General features: G+C 38.2%; 1 protein-coding gene across 1 annotated transcript in view; it reads right to left on the bottom strand.

The window, feature by feature from the left end:
- The window catches only part of LOC127417998 (5-hydroxytryptamine receptor 4-like), a 151,873-nt gene that overhangs the window by 108,682 nt on the left and 16,403 nt on the right, over positions 1–26,788 (bottom strand). The window contains exon 2 of the mRNA XM_051658303.1: positions 5,401–5,482. Coding sequence (XP_051514263.1) covers positions 5,401–5,482 — 82 coding nt within the window. The remainder of the gene's footprint in view (positions 1–5,400; positions 5,483–26,788) is intronic.

Here is a 26,788-nt window from a genome sequence, read left to right as displayed (position 1 = left end):
TTCTTAACTTTTTTCTTAAATTAGAAATCAAGAAGAAAATAGGAAGGTAGTTAAGAAGAATTTTCTATGAATTTCCATGTTTTTTCCATGATGTTTGTGATTGCTGGATAATGACTTAAAAAATTATTTTATTGAGATTGCAGTCACAATTTCTAGCCAATAAAATATTGGCCTGCGTTCTGAGTAGTGGTCGACCGATATATCGCCGAGACCAATAAATCGGCTGATATTCAGAATTTTTTAATTATCGCATCGGCCAATACATTTTCCCGTTTGCTTGTTTTGTTTCTTGAGGGTGCTGAGAATCGCCTACTTGCATGTGAAGCGACTGAGATATGTACAGTCACGGTTCGTTTTATGTGCCATCTTGTTACTACAATAGACCTGTGTGCAATACAGTCTCATTTAAATGGTCCACATATCAGAGCCATGGCAGCGCCTGTTTCATTCTCCCTCTCTCTCCTAAACAGTTTCCTGTAATTTTTAACTGTCTTGTCTAATGATAAAAAGGCAAATATCAATTAAACTAATAACATACTGTATACCATCTGCAAATATAAGCATATCTCATTTAAACAGATGTAATAAACCAACCTCACACAACTTGAGCAGATCCAGCATCCTGTGGAGCGCTCATATACAGTATATTCCTCAGAAGCACGTATTCTATCAGCCTCTCCTCAGCAGTTCCCTGTCACTTTTAACTTTCTTTTCTAATGATATAAGGCAAATATCAATAAAACGTCTATTATATACCGTCTGCAAATATGCAGATATCTCATTAAACAGATGTAATTTACGAACCTCATGAAATCCAGCATTTTCTTCCCATCAAGCGCTCATCTAATAGCTTCCTCTGAAGCACGTATTCTGTCAGCCAGAATCAAAATGTCAGGATAAGGATAAAAAGTTCCTCTGATTCACAAATCATGACGGTCACTCTGTGACAATCCAAGCAGGTGATCCAGGCTGCTTAAACTGTCAGGAGATTTCTGCACGCGCCGGACCCGCACAAGCGTGTGAGTGCAACTTCAAAGTAAAAGCACTTCACGTGTGCTTTAAGTAAATGTCTTATTCACTATGCACTGTATGTGCACTAGTTCTGAGCCACTGATGAAGTGCCAGCTTGCAACGAAATGCACCGGGCACCTAGTCTTGGTTCCTCATAATACACAAGAGACTTTGCACCTATAGTTATAGAGATAAATTATAAGGCTTTAGAGCTATTCTTTTGTAAAATACAATACATTTGTATTGTAAGGAACATGAGAGTTTGCATTCAATTCACACAGGGGTCATAAATTCTGCATGACTACTTTCAAGTGCATATCATTAGGTCAGGAGTTTATCAAAGAGACCTGTCACCGTACTCATAGCAGCAGTTCACAGGTCGGTTCAATAGTAAAGTTTACAGCAGTGGGGTGATGTGCAGGTTGATTTGCTGAGATCAAAAGACTGTGACATCTCTAAAATAGCATGTCTGTTCAAGCAGAGAGAGGGTGGAAGAGAGAAAGTAAATGACAGACATCAGATTAGTGCAGCGCTTCTAACAAGTGGTCCTTCTTCTTACCATTTTACCAAGGGCTGGGCGGTATGACATATTGCATACTGTGCCAGGGCCGTTTCTGGCCATTTCTGTACCCTAGGTGAGATCGCTATTGTCACCCCCTTGGGTTGGGTTGGGTTTGGTTGGGTTGGGTTGGGTTGGGTTGGGGGTGGGGGTGGGGGGTGGGGGGGGGGTGGGGTTGTGGTGCTCTCGACTGCTGGAGCGATCTCATCATTAATGATCCCTGGGGTCGGACCCTCTAGTTCGCCTATGCCTAGAAACGCCTATGCCCTGTACTGTGCAACTATAGAAATGTTTCAATCAGCAAGGATTCAGCTATTTTATTTATACCATTTTTTAATAATAATAATAATAGGAGCAAATTAGTTTTGTCATGTCACTTCTCTTGTGTTCAGTGTAAACATGCAGCTGTAGGTTGTTTATGGTTGTAAAGCATCATCACAATTTACCACATTAATAGAGCACAACAGCGCCCGCACTCTTTTTAGCTGTCTGGGTTCTGGAATTATTTTTCAATTAATTTCTTTCATAGGCTTTTCATAAACTCCTTCACAAAAAAGTGTAAGCCATGAATCAAATCAACCAGCTCCGAGGTGAATCATGCCATTACAAACTTTGACTTAAATCAAAAAAGTATTTGAAAATCGGACAAATTGCCGTCTTTTATGAGGGCATGAACTACAATCCTATGAAGCATTGCGAATGACATAATCAAATTAAAAGCTATTGAAAAAATTCAAACTAATGAAAGTACAAAAACAAGATATTTGAATTTTATTGCAAAATATTCAGATATTTACAACTATATACAGTAAGTAGCTTGAGAGTGCAGGAAGATCGAATCTGTTGCGTCATTCACAGTACACCATGTGAGTGGGTGGTGGTTGGAGTGTTTGTTTGGAGTGCTTTGTTGGCCGCGATTCACTGACTGGTGGAACTTTTCTCTTCAGCAGCATATACCACTGATTAACAATATCGGAGCTCATGGTAGGTCTGTCTATAAAGGTTTATAAGTTATCCTTTAAAATTAATTTGCCTATGGTAAAAATGAATGGGATTTCTACCTGACTGTTATGGTATCTAACTGTGTGTATAGGTTTCAAATGTGGTTTCTCCAATCATTTTTGGAGTTGTGTTTCTACCTTAAGTGTTACATAATGTGAAGCTGTTTCTGCACTGATGCCGGAATTTTCATTCATGTGTTATGAATAATCTTTGTTTTTGCTCTTGCGTCCATCAAGTTCCAAATAAAAGTTATCAAGTTATGATATCAAGTTATCAAAACAGACATTACAACATGTTTATATAATATATAAAATATTTTTGCATTGAATTTCCAACTAAAAAAATGTTATCATGATATATACCGTTTCTGTATTAATGCATACTGTACAATGAACTATGATTTTGGTCATTCTGTGTACCAAACATAGTCTACTTGGCTCATTAACATACATTATTTACAAAGCACATTAGGAGGTTAAGTGATCCTGCTCTGTGGCCCCAGTGCTTTCCAAAGTTGAGTAAAGCTCTGGATTTGTGCATCCTCATTCGTTCCCATTAAACAGAGCATTAACATTAGCTCAAACTGCATCATTAAGCACATTGGTATTTACCTCTAGTGTTGAGCTCGATGACAGGCTCTTATGATAAAATTATGATCTTTACATTTAATTTTGCAGAGTTACCCATCATTCTTTTTAAATTTATGACAGCTCTGGATAACGTTTCCCCACTTATGACAGTCTTAAAATACAACATCAAAGAATTCCTCATCTGAACATGGCACAGACCTGGAATAACCTCTCCTGTCTTCCTCTAAGCATAAAGTGCAGTAACTTCCAAGATACTCTGGAGATATTCTTCAAGAGTGCAGTATACAGTGACAGAGGGATAAGGACTGCGGCATTCACTGGAGACAGGGACATATTGCTGATAAGCACCTGAAAAGAGTGGATCTTGCCAAGGAGTTTATAGTGATACAGGGCACTCTGTGATCAGTGATGCTTGCCGGTATGAATGAAAATATTTGAAAAGACAACATGTCCTCTAAGATCTGCGGGTACAATGATGATCTCACACTCAGACTGGGGTGTTGTGTTTCCTCATTTGAGGATTTGACAGCTTTGTTGGATGCGCTAGAATTCAGACTCACAGAGAGCTGGATGGCAGCCGGAGCATCTAGCTTTACCATGCATAAGGCTTTTACTGGGGGTACTGTCTTAGAATTAATCTCTCTTTCTTTTTTCATTGCAGTGCTTGCAAATTGGCACTATGTTGACCTTCCTGAAACATTCTGGTTAGTGTTTTTTCTAAACCCTTTATTATTAAACTTCTGCTATTAATTCAGCCTGAAATGCTTAATGTACAGACTCCTTTTAAACTTTGTTTGTCTTAGGTGTTTTACTTTATACTTTTTAAATTAAAGTTTGAAAATGTCCCATTGACTTACACTAATAGAATGTAACTAACATGGTTGACAAATATTTGCATACCAAATTGAGATTTGTCTATATTTTTAAATTTATTTAAATACTACATTGTTATGTCTATTTTAATTTATATTGAAACATTTATAGTTGTCTTGATACTGCACAGTGATTATGTGTTGATTCTTGTGTGCAGCTGACTAAAAACAAGATACTGTATGTGCAAAATTTGCAAAGCCTTAAATCTAAGCTTACCTAAAACTTAAACACTATTTCTTTTACAGTCTTGCAAGCGCTGCTGTTTCAATAAATGGATTCAATTTTTCAAACTCAAAAGTGCCGATACAATCACTGTTAATTCTAGCCATGATTTGTAAGTACATGATAATGATTAATAATACTCAACATTCTCTGTAATTTAACGTGCCAATTTTCAAGAGTATTGGCTTAACAGTTAGACAGAGTGGAATAGAAACTGCACAAGGATGTAACAATGTAAAACTTAAACATCAAACAAAGATTCATACACTGTACAAATCTGAGTATACTTGATGAACATGAGCGTGCCAGTTAGGCTGTGCGTGCATTATGCAAAAAGATCTTTATTTCAAATTGTAAAAAAATCTTTATTTCAAAATCACGAATGTCTGAAAGAGTCATGAAAATAAATTAGTCAAAAATTAATCAAATAATTGGTAAAAAAAAAAACTAAAAAAAAAAAAAAAAACTAAAAAAATTATAATTATCAGCCAATAATAGTGATAAAATATTGGTTATCGGAACTGTTTTACCCCTAGTTGGCACCTTGAATGTAAACAGCAACAATGTTTAAATGGCATAACATTTCACTGACAGCAGCAGACCTGACAATGACATGTAGACGCTTCCATGAGCAGCGCACACTCCGTGCTATTTATAACTGTCATTACTGTGTTGTTTAGTGCTGTGAGACTCCAGTTATGTTACAGGATACTAACTAAGGGTTTGGGGGAAATGTAAGCAGATACAGCAATGGAGAAAGTTGATGCCAACAAAGAAAGACCATATTTCCTCTGTCCTGCTGTGCAAACAGGCCCAAACTCTCTGGAGACCTTCAAGTCCCCCTGATTCTGAAGCAGCTTCCCCAGCAGTTCCATATAGCTTGCATTCCTTTGGATTCTTGAGGGAACCGGTGGCATTTACAGCAGTGACATTTAAAAAAAGCAGGCTACTGAGGTGAACATATGGTAGTATGTCACTGTTGTGCCATTCAAGTGAATTCATGCAAAGGCCCCAGGCAGGGTTAAAATGCTTTTCAATGATTTATGCATGAACCGGGTCTATTTATAAGCTAACTTTGGCCAGCTTAACAGGTCAGCTTAAACATGTTAAGGAAAATGCAGATGATGGTGGTGGTGCTCTTACCTCTCATTGGTATCTACTTCCTCCATCTCAGGCATCTGGCCGGTAGAACTCAGATTCATGTACCCATAGATCCAGAGCGGCCCTGGAAAACAAGGAGAAACACAGGTTATGGTGATGGTGTGGTCAAGCATATACAAAAGTCATTTTTTCCATGTCTTGTTTTCCAGTAAAAAAAATATCTAAATCTAAACTAATCTTAAATTAAGATTTATTGTTATCAAGATTTTAAAGGGCTAGTTCAGCCAAAAAGAAGAATTCTGACACCATTTACTCACCGTCATGTTGTTCTAAACCTGTTATAACTTTCTGCCATGGAAAACAAAAGAAGAAATTGTTTAAAATGTTGACGCTGCTCTTTCCCATCCAATGAAAGTGAATAGGGACTTAGATTGTCAGTCCCCAACATTCTGCCAAACATCTCTTTTTGTGTTGTACAGAAGAAAGAAAATCATACAGGTTTGGAACGACATGGGGGTGAGTAAATAATGGCAAAGTTAAATGTTTTGGGTGTACTACACCTTTAAGACTTTAAGACCTTTAAGACAGAATATATCGTAATTTTTTTCTAGTTTTAAGAATTAACTGCTGTTCTGATGATTTTGTGTGTTGTGCTGTTGTGGTTTTCTTTATACAGATGACAAAAATAGCTGCGTAAGGAAATTGGGTCAAGCCTAAATTTTAAAGAAAGACAAATAAATATCAGTGCATCATGTGTGTTATCTATTAACCCTGGGAACAATGTGAGAGACCGGTTGTAACATGGCGAGGGAAATATATTGCTGTTGTTGAATGTCATGTGTCACAGAGGAGGGTAAAAGTACAGATGCACTCAGCAGCCTATTTATACGAAAACACGGAACATGTGCTACCAAGACTTCAGGTAAAAAGGAAATACTCAAAGAAAGAGGCTTCATAAAACCTCAATTATTATTGGTTTAACTCAAGTACTCAACAAGCATTGCTGTTTGCATGAAGGTGTGGAGAATGCAGAGTTTATGTTAGTTCCAGTGCAATAGCCAATAAATTCAAGGCTTATGAAACACCTTGATTGCTATATTTGAAACCAAGTTTAACACATGGTCAAGTTTAAGCATGGTCACGGTCAATTGCTTGACTTTTACTTCGTTGACAGTGGATGTCACATCTACTGTATTGTATTAACTTTGAACTGCTTAAATGTGACATTCTAGCAAATTAATATAGCAATTTTCTTTCTACCATGGAATAGAAAAGAAGATGTTTAGCAGAATGGCCACACTTCTCTTTTCCATACAATTCAATCATACAGTGACCAGGAATGTCGACTTGTGCACTATATTTATGGTATACTTGTACAGTACTTTTATGGTGCCTTGTCCTTTATAGAGACTGAGAGTGTGCGTTCCCATTTACTTTCATTGTATGGGGAAGAGCAGCCTGGATATTCTGCTAAACATCTCGTTGTGCGCTCCACAGAACAAAAAAAGTCATTCCGGTTTAGAATGACACAAGAGTGAATAATGATAATATACATATACTGTAGATATGATAAGATAAATACAGCCTTTTCTCTCTATTAAAACCTGTCAGGAGAAACAAATAACCTCAAGTATAGCTTGGTGGGCCAGAACTATTAGCTCTTGAAAGTTATTTCACTCAAGTCCAAGGGCACATATGAGAGGTTTGATTCATTCTGCTGGAAAGAGCTCCTTGTCATATGAAATGCCTCCTGTTTTCTTTCACATTTGAAGCAAAGAGATTTGCAACTGCAATAAGCGTTTGGGTCACCACACGCACAGACATATAAATCCATGCTTGTGCAATAACAGCAACACTGCAGTTGGGAAGCATGCCAACCTGAAGTGCAGAAAGAGAAAAAGAGAAAGGGAAATCTGGTAAAGTGAACCGTGGCTGAACTGGTTGGATTCTCATCACTCTCAGCTTTGCCTAGAAGGAGAATTCCAGCAGGAGCCCACAAACAGGGAAGTTAAACCTCTAGATGGGATACAACTCTCCCGGTTGGTGCCCAGACTGTCTTTTACATTCATTCTCCTGAGCAGACCACATAAACACCCAGTCCCACACAAACGACTTAACAGCAGCAGACAACTGCAGGGTAATTATCATCTAGCCAACTAAAACTTAGACAAAACTATCAGTCTAAAAATTTTTCGTAAACTGATGATTTCGTAAATCATTTTCAAAGTCACATTAAACTTTACAACGAAATCAGTTAGACTGAGAAGACACATTGTTTATAGAGGTGGGGGAAAAAATCGATATGCAGTGCTGGGTAGATTACTTCAGAATTTTAATCAAGCACTGACTACAAATTACATGACTAAAATTGGAATTAGTAACATAATCTATTGGATTACAGTTTTTTGGTAATCTAATTTGATTAATTTGGATTATGTCTGACCTAGGCCTGTCGCGATTATTAAATAATCGTCTGAGCGCAGTTATTTGATCTAACCGTGGTTATTTAAGATATCGGTGATTATTGTGCACCTCAAAATCCAATACTATTTTGATGCCCAAATAAGAGAATTTTAAACTAATATATAAAAGCCATCAACAGCACATTTGTGGGTCATTCAGTTGAAATCTGAGCGTCACTGAGCCACACTGCGGGCGTCAACCAGAGCATCTCCTGTCCGAAAGAGCGTGTGAAGCACTTCTCAAACGCTTTAATGTGTGTGATGTCAGCAGAGGATTGTGCCAAACTCCCACAAAAATATAAATGAACAAATCTAAACTTTGATAGTGAACGCAAAGTGCTCAGGCTTCAGTGACACAGAAGAGGAGACGCACGCTTACTCTATTTCTGGGGAGTGATAAAATGAAGAAACAAAATCTAAAAGGTTTTGCTTCATGAGAAATGAGGTCTCATGTGTTTAATCAAATATTTTCATGGGTTTGTCAGTGACCTGCATCAGTTAAATTAAGAAAAAAGGTCTGTCTCTCCAACAACGTGCATCCATTTCTTAATTTGGTATTATTTATTGTGTGATGTAAGCCCAGATGCAAATACTCAGTAACAGCTGAGTTCAGTTTACATGTAGTATGTGGCTTGAACAGCCAGATGCATTTACACTTGACCGAGTTTTGCATGGAATGCATCTCAAACCACCTCTGGAGATTTATATCCGTCTCGAATCTGTCTTGGAGGGCATTTACACTTGGTCTTTTCATGATTGGATAGTGACCAAGTATAAATACCTCCTCATTTGAGGGTCAGCATTGTTTGTTTACAAATTAATGGTTCACATTCAAATGATTTCAGGCACTTTTATAATAATCTAACAATGCATTTGGTGATTTGTCAACAGTTCTCTGAAGTCCTATGAAGAAGAATGAAAAACAGTGACTAAAATATTGCAATATACATTATCGTTTTGAATCGCAATACACTAAAAATGAAGATTATTTATATCGTGTCATGACCTAAATATCGATAATATTTTATCGCCAGTTACCTTTTGATTCCCACCCATTTTTACCATGCATGTGTTAATCTTTCCTCAAAGGTCCTGCTAATTGTAGATCTAAAAATCTAAAATCAGACAATGTTTTGCTAGTTCCTCAACTATATGATTAAGAAATAAACTAAAAGTCATTATCATGTCAATGGACCTCAACCATAAACAAAGGCACTTCCCAAAAAATTTAATAATAATAATTAAAAAAAGAAAACTCTATGTACCCTCTCTTTTCTCTACTCTACCATTTTTTTTGTTCTGCTCTAGCTGCTGTAATACGCTAGTATACTCTTAAAACTTGGCATTGCAATTCTGCAAATACTGTTGTCTCTTGTATGATAATTGCTTGTGATGTTCCTCATTTGTATGTGACTTTAGGTTAAATCATCTCCTAAATGATTAAATTCATATATTTACATTTATGCATTTGGCAGACACTTTTATCCAAAGCAACATACACTGCACTTATTACAGGGACAATCCCTCCAGAGCAACATTGAGTTAAGTGCCTTGCTCAAGGACACAATGGTGGTGGCTGTGGGGATTCAAACCAGCAACCTCCTGCTTATCAGTTCTGTGCTTTAGCCCACTACACCACCACCACTGTGTAATGGTTATATAAAACTGAAACTAAAATAAATAGAAATCCATTGCTGAAACTACTTGAAACTAAACTGAAATGTAAAGTGACTTTGACAGTGTCTGAGCTTCCCGACTCGTCCTTTCCCGTGCAACCTTCACAATATTGATCCTCATTCACAAAGCAGTCCGGTGTAAAATGATATGCACAATCATACATGAATTTCGGTATGTTTTGGGGCACATTTGCTTCAAAAACAAAACTTGTCCACTGCGTCTTCAGTGGCTCTGATGCTGGGAGTACATGAAGACTCTTATGTTCACTTTTACAGCCAACAACAGAGCACTTATGACGCTTACGAAGCTGAGATATTATTCTTCTCACCGTAGCTGCTCCAGTGCGGAAAAAAATGGCGGACTGTGTGTAGATCACTCAGGGGAGGATCTATGATAATAGGGTGGAGTCCGTCACCAGTCGTGGGCGAGGCCTGCTCTAAAGTGACGTCACTTTAGAGCAGAAACGAAAACCGATCATTTTGAGACACTGTTTTTGATTAATAGAAATATAAGAAAGAGGAGTGGGTGGACTTTTAACATTGTAGGGTGGTTGTGTACACACACTGCCGACTCACATTTATGTTCAAACACCATGTAAAAGTGAATTTTGCATAATAGGTCACCTTTAATTCACACACTCAGTATTAACTAGTGTTACATTATTAATTAAGAATTAATCAATCCCTAGCCTATAACTCAGGGCCCTTTGCTAACAGTTTTGTAAGGGAACAGTCAAAAAATTTGGGGAAATGAAATTCATAAGTATTTAAATGTATTTTCAGTATAACTATCTCTGTTAAGCGTCGCATAATCCAATAATGCTTAGTGTTAATGTTATTCATGAAAGTTATAAAATGTTAAAGGTTATTCCGGGTTCAATACAAGTCAAGCTCAATCGACAGCATTTGTGGCATAATATTGATTACCACAAAAATGTATTTTGACTCATCCCTCCTTTTCTTTAAAAGAAAGCAAAAATCTGTGTTCCAGTGAAGCACTTACAATGGAAGTGAATGGGGGCCAATTTTTGACCACTAAAATACTCACTGTTTCAAAAGTATAGCCACAAGACGTAAATTTGCGTATCCAAATTGCTTACTAACCTTTTCTGTGTAAAGTTACAGCCAATTTTACAACTTCGTTGCCATGACGATGCAATGTCAACAAACAATGAAACACTAAAATGACTGTAAAAATGACAATTTAAACAGATTTACAGCTCAAATAATACATGAGGTTATAAGTATAAATTGAAAGACATCACCCACGTCTCCCAAACCGCTGTCTCATCATTAGCGCTATTTTTCCCTTCTGTGCAAATCAGTGAATAACAGGTGCAAGCTTGTCTTTCATGTTTTTTTTGTTGATGTGCTATGACGAATAAACCCTTCTGTTGCTATGTGCTTGAGTTTGTAAAGAATTTAAGGATCCTAATATCAGTCAAGAATGATGATTGTGCTTTTGATACATCCATTCTTCGATCAGTTTTGTAGTGTGCGCTTGGTATTAGTATATGCACTTTTCTACCATCTCACTATGTCTCTGGCACGCACTTAAATGTCACTTCACTGCCAAGGTTTAAATTAAACTCAGAATCGATTCAGAATTTTTTGAGAATCAATTCAGAATTGTTGGAGAAAGAATCTTGATGCATTGGAGAATCGAATTTTTCTCCCACCCCTAGAAAGAACATTGGTTGACCATTTTGCATGTTGGTCAAATGGCCCGCTCCCCTTTAAGCGGGGCAGTTCCTCGCCATAATAATCTGCAAAATTGACCATACTTTATACCAATCATAAAAAGTCGGTTTAAACAAGAATAGGTTGGATGAAAATAATTAAACTGAAATGGTTCATTTGACATGCCATTTGCAACCCCTTTACTTCCACAATCAGATGCATTTCAGAGAGAAATAAGATGTTCAAAGAGAAAGAAGATTTTATAACATCCTAAAATGGAGTCAGAAATTAGGGGAGGAGTTGAAAAAAGGGAAGTCCTATCAGAGCAGGAGTAAGAGTATTCAATTTTGATAAAAGATTAATTTAAGTGGATTAGAGTAATGTGCACTAAGTCATTAAGTATGTGCATTAAAAAGGTAAATAGGCTCAATTTTGATTTAACTGATTTTAAAAGTAACGAACACAAACTTGAAGTCAATATATTGTTTTCTTCATTATCACCAAAAAGTTTGGAATGGATGCTTTAAACACCTGTTTTTCCAATAGTGCAACAGACTAATCAGAGAAGCAGGAAATTCTTTCAAGACCGCCATACACTGTACGATTTTTACAGTCCTTTAGGATTGTTGCTTGTCAGACTGTATGATATGAACACATTGATATAACCATGGCACACTGTGCGACATTATGTCAGACTGTACATTACACATCGTAGCCGAATGTGGTACCAATCGTCATGATCAGTGAACGTAACTCACGTTACGGGAGCGTTGCGGAATAGATGCGAAGTGGCGAGATTTGCCCGTCCTGGAGGAGCAATTTTTTTTTCTGAAAATCAGGACATAAGCATTTCCGTTGCTCCAATACCACTCCATCACGAGCATTTGCTAACATATGAAAAGAAAGATGGATTTTGTCAGATAGGCCTATAATAAGACAGCCTGATCACAAATACAAAAATTACAGATGTTGAGAATGAACGCAAGTGGGAGAGGTAGCCTACAACAAGCAAATAAAAAGACTTGTGGCCCGAAAAGTTACAAACTTTTTGGTTCACATTGGGGAAAACAAAAAAGGTGGTTTATAGTATGCCTTTCTCCTCTTTTTGATTAGTAACCTATAGGACATGCAAAATTAAAAAAAATAATGCAGGCTAATAATATATCGTGCTCGCAAATTCCCTGTGGATAATGCACAAACATGACATAGATTTCTATAATTGTATCCAACTGTATCTGCTGATTTGGATTAAAATGACCCATTAAATGGGTATAAATTGTTCAATTTTTATTTTATTTTTTTATAAAATTGGAGTGGTGTGAATCTTAACTAAAGAAGTTTTCAGATGTTTAAAGTAAATTTATTAAAAGTAAAATAGTAATTAAAATAAAGTTGTAAAGAAAATGCATGATAAATGTAAAATAAAATAATAGTAAAAAAAAAATGTGTTAAGAAAATGCAATCATTTATTTATTTTCATTTTGTAGCCTAAGCTCTGTATTTATTAAATTCAGAGAATAATGCTTTCATATTGCGAAGTGTTACACTTTTCTCCAAGTATTTTCTGCTTATTTATTTATTAAAACTTTTTATATAAAATGAAATGAAGAAAAAACATTGAAAGAGCTTGAGTAAAGTGATAACTGGGCACAAATGTTGCTATGGTGGTGCAAACGCGGAGCAGGCTTCTTTCCAAGTTAATTTGGGTGCGAGAAAGGAGCTGAATATCTCATCTGGCCGTCGTAATAGCAGTCACACTATACGGCTGCGATGCTAAATTTCTGACACTGCCAGAACTTCATTGGAGGCTAAAAATCATCGAAAAGGCTATTAATCTGCTGTCGGTGAACATGTCATACTGAACGTTGTAAGAGTGCCGATTTTGCCCTACGATGACACAAATCCTTTAGGATTCCTGAAATTTGTCTCAGACGGTAGAATCGCGGCCAAACTTGTACAGTGTGCAAGGCTTTACACAGATCACAGATATGTGACTCCTTGCCAGGTAAACTCAATCACTCTGGCTCAAAACTGAGGAATCCCTTGAATGTCAGGCACCAACTCAGCCTCCCTGAAAACTGAGAGGTCCTCACCATCTCAATAAAACAGATCTCGCTGAGTCAGCTGTCTCCAGTGGGGAGACAGAATTAACACTGAAGACCATCTCCCAGATGTGAGGAGGGTCACCAGCACTTGAGGTTCCCCCAGTATAGAACTGAGAGTATCAGAGAGAGTAATGAGAGCAGGGAAAGTTTCTTCTTCCAAATGAGCCTCCTCGCTATACCTGAGGCTATACAACACTCCGAGGAGTTTCACATTTCATGTAAATGCAAATTTTGGGTGTAATGATGATCTGGGGCATCTACTCTTTAAACCCGTACATCTGTTATTTCTCAGGATCACATATTTAAAGCCATTCGTTTGTCAGTGGTGTGTTCTATATTGCTCAGATTAAGGCAGCGGAGTTCTGTATTTTCCTTTTTCATCCCAGTGTGTCATTTTTGCTTCACTAGCATCATCAAATAAAATTGCAAAAATTAAAAGAGCTTTTACGAACACTCCCCCTGTCTTTCATGGTTGGTCATACAGATTATTCCACCCCAAACTTGGTTGAGTCAGTGTTGCTGTGTTTGGCTGGCCGAGTTGCTCAAACAAACAGAGCAATGTTTTAAAAGAGCCACACTCTTTTCAAGGGAATCATTCCCAAGTTAACTTTGCATATTAAGCTTGGATAGGAGCTTGGATAGGAAAAAGTATTTTAACGTAAAATGAAATTACACACCATTAACAAATACATTACATCTAAACTCTGTTTATACAGTACCTATTGGGTCATGAGTCCCTTTTGCTTTGTAAACCACTGACTGCTTACAATTTCATGCATTCCTCTCAGTAATGTGTGTGTTTTGTTCATAATTGGTCACTTAAAGGAAATTTACAAAGCAAGACGAAGTGTTTGCCAAAAACACTCAATTTTAACAGGCTATTTGTTTTTACAATACATGCTGAATAAGAATGAAATGTTGTGCTAAAACACAGACATCTGTCTGTTCGAAAATTGTTATGTAATATCTTCTTGAAGTCGATCAATATTGGTGAGTGCAATAACGGGAAATAAATGATGGGTGATAAATTTGCCACAGTAGCAAATATAAACTGCACTCTAGCAGCTGTCACTCTTTAGGAGGGAAATATTAAACCACTCCATGAAGCACAGTAACATCAACTCTTTGAATTGTAGAAAAAGCCCACAAGAAAGAAAAATTACCAATGAGATCTCTAGGCAAATTCCAATCAAAAGTGATCATCCCTATGCTCTACTCACTCCAAAGGACAGAGCTCTTTACGTGGGCACCCTAAAGGGAGCATGTCATTATGAATGTACCCTTCGTTAAGGGTCCTTCGTGGAATTTTTTTTGGAACGACCCTTCGAGTGTGTGCTGTTCCCGCAGTGCACTTCAAGGGTGCAAAAATACAGTTTGGAAAATGCCCTCAGTTGATTATTTTAGACTGTAGTAAGATTAAAGGAATAATTCACCCAAACATGATTCATCATTTACTCACCCTCATGCCACCCCAGATGTGTATGACTTTCTTTCTTCAGCAGAACACAAACAAAGATTTTTAGAAGAATTTCTCAGCTCTGAAGATCCATACAGTGCAAGTGGATGGTGATCAGCCCTTTAAAGCTCCAAAAAGCACAGACAATCATAGTAAACGTAATCCAAACGACTCCAGTGGTTACATGAATGTCTTCTAAAGTGATATGATCTCTTTGGGTGAGAAACAGATCAATATTTAAGTACTTTTAACTATAACTGTTTACTTCTGGTCGCTCTCCAATGTGCCTTCATAAGAGGACCAATTACACGCAGTCTCTCACGTGACGTAGGCGTGTTGGCATGTTCACGCAAGAACTGACACAATACAACCGGCAGTGCAGCTTGGATTATTTACAAAAGAACGCGGTTCACAAACATAAAGGAATGTTCCGGGTTCAGTACAAGTTAAGCTCAATCGAAAGCATTTGTGGCATAATGTTGATTACCACAAAAATTAATTTCGACTCGCCCCTCCTTTTCTTTAAAAAAAGCAAAAATCTAGGTTCCAGTGAGGCACTTACAATGGAAGTGAATGGGGGCCAATTTTTGAATGCTAAAATACTCACTGTTTCAAAAGGTTAGCCACAAGACAAAAGGGTTTGCGTGTAAACATGATTTTAGTGTGATAAATTCACTACAAACATTTTCTGTGTAAAGTTATAGCCAATTTTACAGCTTCCTTAACATTACGATGTAATGTCAACAAACCCTAAATGACTAAAAATTACGATTTAAACAACTTTACAGCTCAAATAATACATGAGTTTTAACAGAAGAATTAATGCAAGTGCTTTTATAAAATTATACGCTCCACATTTCTGTGTTTAAACCCTCCAAAAATTGGCCACATTCACTTTCATTGTCCCCATTCACTTTCATTTTAAGTGCCTTACTGTAACCTCGATTTTTCCTTTTTTTAAAGAAAAGGAGGAACGAGTCGAAATAAATTTTTGTGTTAATCAACATTATGCCACAAATGCTGTCGATTAAGCTTAATTGGTATTGAACCCTGAACATTCCTTTAATTGGTTTTGCTTTCATTTGAACACGACAATGTGCTTACATCACGCATGAGGCTGCGTGTTATCAGTCCTCTCATGAACGCGCATTAGAGATTTTTTTTATCTGTTTCTCACCCAAAGAGTTTAAATTGCTTTAGAAAACATTCATTTAACCACTGGTGTTGTATGGATTACTTTTGTTCTTTTTGGAGTTTTAAAGTGCTGATCACCATTCACTTGCATTGTATGGACCTACAGAGCTGAAATATTCTTCTAAAAATCTTAATTTGTGTTCTGCAGAAGAAAGAAAGTCATACACAACTGGGATGGCATAAGGGTGAGTAAATCATGAGAGAGTTTTCATTTTTGGGTGAAAAATCCATTTAAATGGAGAGCAAGTGGAGACTTCTCAGATTTTTCTCTTGAGAAAATAAGCTCAGTATGCTGCCATGTGTCTCCTTTGGAGTTTAAAAAGAGATCAACAATGTCACAAAGTGTGCTCAGATTTTTCAAAATTCTAAAGTCAGAAATTTCAATATCAGCTCAAACAAATTCTTTCAGTACAAAATTATCTGTAGCTATACCTTCTACATACAGTATGTCATAAGTATACAGTATGTATGTAAACACTCTTTGACAAACTGCTATAGAAAGCACATTCTGTTTATGGAAAATAAATATAATTCCACTCACCTACAAGTGATAAGGTATAAAAAATAAAAAAAAGGTTTGACAAAAATGACCAGTCAAGCCATTTTGAACAGTAGCTAACAACTTCAAAGCAGTTCCCTATAGTATTGCAGACACAGCATACACAGCCCTCATCTGAATGTTTCAGTAAACGAGGGAATTTCTCCAGTCTGTGATTAAATACAGTGGTGATTTAACCTCCGAGTAAAGTCCTGGGCACAAATCCTTCCTTTACAATACTTTTATCAGACATGAAGCATGTAGTCTTGGCAAATTAACCAGTAACATTGGTGATTTCACCGACCATAGAACTTTCCAGAAAGGCAACAACGCCTGTAAAGCCGTGAGCCTTGCCAAAATCAACCAACAATCATTTCTCTACAAACAATACAGTCTGTCTATTTCAATAGTGGATGCCATGTTTTTACAATCTTAACACCCCCCAGTATTTTACGACCCATTACCGCCTGTCTAGGTTTCTCTCTATATCTGAAAATGAGAGCAGAGTCCAAGGACTCCCATATTGTGTACTGTTTCCTTTGTGCTAACCACCACCACTGACCACACACTCTACTACAAGCCACAAGTTTATCAAAAACAGAATCTCTGGCTGTGTTTCAAAATCTAGTGAGCTACCTACATAGACAGCATTTTAGGCATCATAGGCATGTTTGAATTGTTTTAACCAGTGAGCTGCCAAACTATTGAGATCGACCGATTTACAGGTTTTGCAGATTTCTCTGTGGAGATAAAAGATTTTGGAACGATCAGATATAGGATAAAATTAACACAATAATTTTGTTTTACATACAGACAGTAGGTGCCAATGGAGGGTTTTAGAATATGACTTTAGTCTGGAAATAAAACAATAGCTGACCCATTCTCATGAATCTTTCATTTCAGACTCAAACGGAGAACTGTTATCATGTCATGTTTAGCCTACTTTTCCCTCTATGGACCCTCTACTGACTGGTTGTTAATATAACAATTGCAGGCCTAGTTGAACTTACACATTCACAACAGAGTTTTTTTTAATGAGTGGAGTGGGAAAAAAAGTTACATTTGATAGGCTATTTAGCACCCAAGTTAGTGGTATCTGAAAAAATTCATTAATTGGACAACCTCTACCTACCTAGACAGTATTTTGGGGAATCACTGGCACATTGTGATGCCCTAAATATGCTGTCTTGTTTGGGAGCTCACTAGGTTTTGAAACAGCCACTGACTGCAGGGATGCTAAATTACATGAATATGTAAAAATATGAAATTAAATAAAAATAAAAAAACTCAACGGGGGACTCTGCAGGTAGACAAATTATTTAGCAAAACTGCGAGCCATTCTAAAAGCATGTCCCCTCAGTGGGGTTTAACTGAACTGGACTGTTAAGCTGTCCTCCAAAGCCCAGTCAAAAGCTTTTCAGAGATGGAACGTGTTACTTTGCATCTTGCAAGTGTTTCATGGTTCAGTTGCCTGAAAGTGGTGTCCTTGCAGTGATAAAGTCACTTGCTTGTGCATGAACTCAAGGCTAGCTGTTTGTTTTGATCTTCACCCACTTAATAAAAGCCTTAGAAATAAAATTATAAGCACAGACAAATTTCCATTTGTTTCACTGCTGCAATGACTGCCTCAGGCAGGCAGAGAAAATTAAAAGGATGCTGAATGGCTTCCATCTTAAATGAATAAAATGGATAAGATGTACCAAAAAAGTAATGTCCTTTCAATCTCCCCTGGCCAGATTATATTATGTATATGAGAAATGTAATGAATTTCAGAATGTTTGCAGCTAACATTTGCACACTGCTCTGTGTTGAGGGTTGTCAAAGGTTAACCACAAATATGGGACAGGGATTGAAATACCGGTGGCAGTATGTACTGTATAGTATGTTGATAAATGAATTATGTGTAGCAGTACTTATGTATACACAAGCATACTATAACTACTATGCTGAACTATTTCACCTTGCCATTTACATTTTACATTTGCAGTTTATATATAAATTACATTTACATTTGCTTTGAAAGGCCTGTTCTCACCATGTCTGCTTTTTTAAGCTATGGACTCTAACAGTACTTTTACATTCTGCACAGCAAGAAAGAATTCCTTGTACAAAAAAGGCTACTTTTGCTTTAAAACTGCCACACTTTTTCTCACCGTTAGTTGGACGAGGCTCTCTCTTCGTCCAATGACATTTAATGAAAAGTATTTTATGGCCACAAACAGATGGTATGAATGTATTTATACAAGAACCACAATCAACAATCACAGAAAACAATGTAGATCACAATAAAATGTTCTTTGTTTATTCTTGTGCACAGCTGAAAGAAAAAAAGACATGCTGATTGTCATGACAACAGCAAAGTTTACAAAGCATTTTGTTTACAAATAGCTGGGATGAAACAATTTGGACCAAATAAATACATGTCTTAGCTAATATGGGATGACTGGCAACCCCATAAATTATGTTTGTGTTAATTCACACAGAGCCTACAAATTCAAGTGCAAGTTTCCATCTCTCTCTGACTGTCAGTTCATATCCCTATGAAGTTTAAGCAATCTTTTATCCTTAATAACTGTAATTATAATGACCATCTTTTGTCATTTTCCATCATTTTATTTACCTTAAAGGGTTAATTAATAGTAAACATGTTCGTCTTCTTGACTGGGTAGATGGAAGAGCTCACATCGCAAATTACTGTATAGGCATTCTAGGTGAGCTCCAGCCAGTTTCATATATCAATGAACATGGAGAATCGCTGACGTCAGTGGAGATGTTGCTCAAGCTAGCCTGTCTGGACTGAGATGGTAGACTATACTGCCTGACTGAGTTGTCAGTAAATTAGTGATATATTTTCAAGATGAAGTAATTTCTAACACTAGCATCACTAAATGGAATTGCAAATATAATGACTGTTTTTAAAAATGTTTCTCGAACACTCCCCAGCCTGTCTTTGGACAACAAAAAGATAGTCCTGCCCCAAAGTCATGTCATAGGTTGAGCCAATGTTGCTGTCTAGGGCTCGGCAGGATGCTCAAATAGTCATGTGACGGTCAGGGCTATATTAACGAATGGGCTTACTGGGGCTTAAGCATTCTCCCCTGTCGACGTTCAGCCAGAGATGCTGATGTAAACACAGAGAGGGTGCACAATGGCTAAACAGCCATGATGGTATTTAATAATACGGATATCACAGTAATTAAAATGCACAATATTGTTATCATGGGCACTTCAAATACTGTAAATAATTCTAGATAACCTTTTAGCAAAATTGTTTAGGTTTTTCTGATCACACAGTAGTTTTTTTTTTTTTTTCCATCACTGAATCAAGATTCACAGCAATGCATGTCTACAGTGCATAAACGAATCATGCGCACTCTGATTTAAACAAATCTAACATGTTCGCTCATATGCGGGACAATCATACCATGCAATTCAACGAGATAAAGGTGACAGTTCTGTTTCTGAAAACTGAGACAACAAATTAAGAGACAATTAGCTAAGTGACAATTAAGACAACAAAGAAAGTGAACTGTCGTTGCCATTTGCAGATAATGTGTAGCTTGCTTTCAAGTGGCCAAATAGTAGTTAGCTAAAACTGCTAGTTACACAGTAACATTTGCATCTTGTAGTAACAACTAAAATAGTTGTAATCAGTTAACACTTAGTCCTGTAGGCTATAATTAATAATGGCAATGTGGCACAATGTTGATTTTAATATTAAATTCAAGTTGGAATGCAACGCAATTGTACGTTGCCATACAGTATGAGTGAACTTGTAGTTATTAAATTTGTAGCTAGCAACTAGCTATATATATTAGCAACTGGCTTTCTATCCTGAAAATAATGCATACTATTGTTGTAGCCTAGTAGCTGGCCTGATCAAATTTGTCTAGCCTTACTTTAACATTAGCACCAAAAAGTTGTAGGTCTGTACTGATCTGTAATGATCAGTGGCCCTCTGACATAATGACCAATTAAATATTAAGACATCAACTTATTGATATATATGGCTATGTATCTATGGTGTTGACATTTTGTTCAATTAGTTTTTTTTTTAAATGTTCAGGGTTCTTTTCAAATATCTTTCTTATCTATTAATTTAAAAGTTCAGTTTGGTATTGAAAAAAGTAATAGTTAAAATAAAGTTTGTTTAACTCTCAACCCGTTTTTGTAATGTAATTCAAAACCGTGATAATACTGTATACCTTGATAAAAGCTTCAGCAATTATCATGATGAGAAAATTTTATACTTTCACATGCCTATGCTCAAACAAACAGAGCAATGTTTTGAACATCATATAGCCACAATATTTCCTTTTGGGGGGAATCAGCCTACAGTATGTGTAACGTGTTTGGGTGTTCTTGTTTCATGTTTATATTGATGTTCTTACATCAAGGCTGGATTACTGTAATTCACTTACTTTTTTGTCTACAAAAACACTCAAATGCTTACAATGTGTACAAAACTCTGCAGCTCATCTTATTATGCTTACAAAAAAAAAAAAAAAAAAAAAAAAAAAACTGTGCACATTACTCCTATACTTCAGCACCTACACTGGCTGCCTATCATTCAGTTTATACAGTAAAGGATCCTCATTCTCTCTTACAATGCTTTTAATAATCTCACACCTCAATATCTAACTGAGCTACTCCAGGTTTATTCCCTTGCTCTAAGGTCCTCTGATGCTGGCTTTTTGACTGTCCCAAAATTTAGACTAGCATCAATGGGTGCTAGGTCTTTCAGTGTGGCTGCCCCTAGACTTTATCTCAGGGCTGCACCTTCTCTGTCTGATTTTAAAAAACGTATCAAAATATATATTTTTTCATGTTATTTTCAAGAGTATTTTCACTTGCTGTTTATATATATATATATATATATATATATATATATATATATATATATATATATATATATATATATATACTGTATATATATATATATATATATATATATATATATATATACACACACTACCGGTCAAAAGTTTTGAAACACTTACACATTCTTTATTATAATTTTTTTCTTCACATTTTAGAATAATAATAAAGTCTTCAAAACTATGGAATAACATAAATGGAACTATAAGAATTATGTTGTGACTAAACAAAATCCAAAATAAATCAAAACTGTGTTATATTTTAGCATCTTCAAAGTAGTCACCCTTTGCCTAGAATTTGCAGACATGTACTCTTGACATTTTCTCAACCAACTTCTTGAGGTATCACCCTCTTTTATTTTGTAATTATTTCACTTCCGTTTCTAGTCATGTGATTATCCTGTTTCCCTCATGTTCATGTGTCTTGTTCTCATTGGTTTATTGTCTTGTTTGGGGCAGTGGTAGCTCAGCGGGGGCAGTGGTAGCTCAGCGGTTAAGGCTCTGGGTTACTGATCAGAAGGGTCGGGGGTTCAAGCCCCAGCACTGCCAAGATGCCACTGTTGGGCCCTTGAGCAAGGTCCTTGACCCTATCTGCTCCAGGGGTGCCGTATCATGGCTGACCCTGCACTCTGACCCCAGCCTAGCTGGGATATGTGAAAAAGAAGAATTTCACTGTATATGTGCAAATGTATAATGTGTGATAAATAAAGAAAATTATTAAAAAATTATTATTATTAAAATTATTAATTATTGTTAACTTGATATCAGTCTTGTCTTTCAATGGTTCATGTTTTAGTAGTCTTGTTATCTTGTTATTAGTTTAGTCTTGTAATTGGTTGTCATTGTCATGTGTTTGCCCATGTCCTTGTATTTATACCCTCATGTTCTCTTGTCCATTGTCAGGTATTGTGATTGTTTAATTTGGTAACGGTTTCTTTAATGCTTGTTCTTTGTTTTTCTTATAGTCACATCATGCCAAGTCATAGTCAAGTCTAGTTTCTTGTTTTATATCTTTTGTTTCTTTGGCACTGTATAATAAAACTGCACTTGGGTTCACAATCATCTTGTCCTCATCTTTGTCCTCATGCTTGCTCAGCCCTGCCTGAACGTTACAGAATACCTGACCTACTATGAACCCAGCAGTTCAGCTGATGCATCTCTGCCAGGGTAATCACCCCCCTTGAGGATTTTGTTATGGATTTTCTGGAATTATGTGATCTTTTCATGCGGGATTAGATGAGCCTATCTGTTCCCAGATGCCACCAGGGGGAATAGATTGAACTCTTCAGCGGTATATTGACTTTGCCCTGCTCCTGAGTGGATCGTCTTTCACTGTGGGAGTAGCTGGTGGGGAACCCTGCGCTCCTACAGTGGCCACCTCAATGTTCCCCATCATGGCCGCCAGGGTCCACGAGCCAGCACCCACACCTGCCACGGTCCACAAGCTTGTTCTTGAAGCCTCGTCCATCCCAGAGCCAGCATTGCAAGCCTTGTCCATCTCAGAGCCAGCTCCAGCCCTAGAGGAATTTTTTTTGGGGGGGCACTATGGCTCCAGTGGTCTCTGAGCTCCCTTCAATGGTGACCACTTTCTCCCCAGCCTCGGTGGTCCTGGAGCCTTCCTTCATCGAGCCTCCCACAGCTGTGCTCACGGCCAAGCGGAAGAGAAGAAGGGCTCCTACTCCAGTCGCTGCCCATGCTTGCGGCCACAAAGGAGGTTTCTCCCATCAATGCCAGTGCCCATGACCACGGAGGTCATTCCCTCTTCACTGTCTGTGCTCACGACCATGGAGACTGTTCCCCTGCCGCGGCCAGTGCCCGAGCCTTCCACAGCTTCACTCCCGAGCATTCCATGGCTCTGCCCTCTGAGCCGCTCCCTCCTGAACCCGGTCCAGCGGCCACAGCCCAGAACTCTGTTCCCTCTGCCCTGAGGCCACCTCCTGACCCTGTTCCTGCCCTGTAGCTGCCTCCAAGGCCTCCTGTCCTTGCCCTGTGGTCACCCCCCCCCCAAGCCGCTGGACCCTGCTCCTTTCTTAGAGCTGCCACCCAAACTGCTGGACCCCACTCCCTTCCTGGAGCCACTTTTCTGGCCACTGGCTCCACCCTGGTCTCTTGCCCCATGCCCTGTCTTGCCAAGCCATGCCTCACCAAGCCCACCGCCGGCTCAGCCTTGGTCTCCTGATTCGCCCTGGTGTCTGGGCCCTTTGCCAGCTCTGCCCTCTGCTCCACCATGGTTTACAGCGCCCTCTGGCCCCCCATGGTCTCTAGCCCCTTCTGGTCCCCTGGTTTCCCTGCCACACAGCCCATGTCCACCCCTGCCCCAAGGTCCAGGTCCACCACTGCCTCCAGACCCACCTTCGCTGATAGCTCCCTCGTGAACTTTTGTTTTTGGGCATCGGGAGCCGCCCATGGGGAGGGGCAGTTGGAGAGGGAGGGATATGTAACGTGTTTGGGTGTTCTTGTTTCAGGTTTTATTTTTTTTTATTTTTTTTTTCCAGGTCTTTTATTTTGAAATTAGTTCACTTCCTTGTCTAGTCATGTGATTTATCCTGTTTCCTTCATGTACATGTGTCTTGTTCTCATTGGTTAATGTTTTAGTAGTTTTATTAATTTAGTCTTGTTATTGGTTGTCATGTGTTTGCCCATGTCCTTGTATTTTATACCCTTGTGTTCTCTTGTCCATTGTCAGATATTGTGATTTGTTTAATCTGGTAATGTTGTCTTTTTTTTTTTTTTTCCTTATAGGCATGTCACGCCAAGTCAAAGTCTAGTCTCTTTTGTATCTTGTTTCGTTGGCACTGTATAATAAACTGCACTTGGGTTCACAATCATCTCATCTTCATCCTACTCATGCTTGCTCTGTCCTGCCTGAATGTTACAGTATGAATGGGTTACTGCATATCAATGCATATTAAGCTTGGATGGCAAAAAGTAGGAATGTCATAAATATCATTACATTGATTACTGATGGGCACATTACTTGGTTATGTTTTTGAGTCTTTTTGATTTTCTCCCCCTTTTTCTTCAATTTGGAATGCCCAATACACTCTTGGTGGCATAGTGACTCACCTCAGTCCAGGTGGCGGAGGACGAATCTCCGTTGACTGTCTCAGACGCGGAGGCAATCCGCGCATCTTATTACGTGGCTTGTTGAGCGCATTACCGCGGAGACATAGCGTGTGCGGAGGCTCACGCTATTCTCCGCGGCATCCACACGCAACTCGCCATGCACCCCACCAAGAGCGAGAACCACATTATAGTGACCTCAAGGCAGTTACCACATGTGACTCTACCCTCCCTAGCAACTGGGCCAATTTGGTTGCTTAAGAGACCTGGCTGGAGTCACTCAGCATGCCCTGGATTCGAACTCGTGACTTTAGGGGTGATAGTCAGCATCTTTGCTTGCTGAGCTACCCAGGCCCCCCTTGAGTCATTCATATATTAACATTAGCCAACATTTAAATTAGAATGCTAATTTATGTGCTTTTAACTGTCAGTTGGCCTTTTAATGTAGCCTGGCGTAATAACTTCTGGAGACCACAAGGGGGTGATATAACATTTACTGTACTTAATGCTGAAGGAAGTGTCGATGCAGTACAAGTGGCAGTCCAAAGTTGTGAATCTAGTCATCATACACACAAAAGTTACAAAGGTTTTTGTACTTCAAGAATTTACAAAGTTGATGAGTTTGCAGGATAGTGTATGAAACAGTTTTAAACATGCAAACTGAACAATTAGAAATGTCAATGTTTATAATGCAAATGTTGCCTTTAATAGGTTTTATTCACACTGTCAAACCACAAAAAGACATAACGGTAACTGAAAAACATTGTGTAGGCTATATGAAAGATACATATACACAGTGTATACTAGTGTGGAGCTACTGATTTGTAACTTTTTTTCTGTCCATGTGACGAGCCAAATAAAACAAAGGCTTTTTAAGTTTTAATTTAATAAATAAAATTATATTGAGCAGCCTCCGGAGTCATAGCTGGGCACCGCCATCACATTTTTTTCATCTAGTTTTTTTTACTGCGAATTTGCAAGTTCTCGTGCATGTTAAAAATTAGCAGTATTATTGATACAGATGTAATTCATTAATCCATAAGTCACACACTGTAGGCTACATTCACACAGCAAGTGTTTGGATTAACAAATGTTTTAACTTCAAGGTGTGTGTCTCAAAATCTCCTGTTCATACAACAGCTTACAGTAGCAGTAACAAGTACCATTTGTGTTGCATGTCTCGCACTCCCTAGCAGCTCTGGTGGAAGACAGCAGCTGAATCTTCAGATGACACTCCGTGAGTTAATGAAACGCCTCATGATTAAGACGAGACATGCACGTGTACAATCAGTGCAGTGTAGCTCTCACATTATATGATGTGACTGACAGCTAGTTTTCCAGTACAGTTGCGTGCACACAGTACGGGTTTGCCGTTGTGAGACCTGAAAATGTATGGGTGTCACTCTCATAAATAAATGAACTGTGTGTGAATGTCGCTGTAATTAAGCACTTAAAGAGCCCATATTCTGCTAATTTACAGGTTCATAATTTTATTTTGGGGGTCTACAAAATTTTTTTCAAAAAAAATTTTTTTTTTTCTCATACTGTACATTTCTTTTCCCCTCTCTTCATCCTCTGGCTCAAACACTCTGATTTAACTCCTGTCTCTTTAAAGCCCCCCTTTCCGAAAAGCCCAGTCTGCTCTGATTGGTCAGCTGGCCCAGTCTGTTGTGATTGGTCAACCACGTAGAGCGTGTGTCGGAAATGTAACGCCCCTTACCATAATCGAGTTTCAGCTCCCGAGGCTTCGTGAGCAGCTCTGTAAACACTATTGTAACTATGGTAACAGTGGTGATGGTTTTTGCCGTACCAGCTCTAGCCCAAGTCCGATAATGAAAGTTTGGAAGAACAAGCTGATCAATCCAAACCACCTTCGCAAGCACAATTTCAGCGGGACGTTTCACAGTGGTAGGCTTTAATTTAGTAGTCTTCTTACAAGTACACTGTTGAAAGCTACCGCAATGCTGAGCTGTAGTCTACAAACAACATTCTCACATAAGTGTTCTTTTTTTCCAGGTGGGAGAGAGCAGTGTGTATTGTAGATGCGATGGCATCATCAGTGGAGCGGTTGTTGCGGTAAGCAAACTGCAATGGGTCTAGTGATGGAGGCAGCACAGAGCAGATGTAATCTCTGATTAGTCTCTCAAAGCATTTGCTGATGATGGGAGTCAGAGCAACAGGATGCCAGTCATTTAAGCAAGTGATTTTGGATTGCTTTGGAACAGGCACAATGGTGGACGTTTTAAAGCATGTGGGGACTACAGACAAAGAGAGGGAATGCAGTGGCCCGGAATGCCGTCTGGACCTGCGGCTTTGCGGATATTTACCTTGTCGGAAGGATCGGGTTACATCCGCTACAGAGATGGAGAGTGAACTAAC

Source organism: Myxocyprinus asiaticus, chromosome 27, assembly GCF_019703515.2.
Source record: "Myxocyprinus asiaticus isolate MX2 ecotype Aquarium Trade chromosome 27, UBuf_Myxa_2, whole genome shotgun sequence".
Taxonomy (NCBI): domain Eukaryota; kingdom Metazoa; phylum Chordata; class Actinopteri; order Cypriniformes; family Catostomidae; genus Myxocyprinus; species Myxocyprinus asiaticus.
This window is presented reverse-complemented; position numbering and strand designations above follow the sequence as displayed.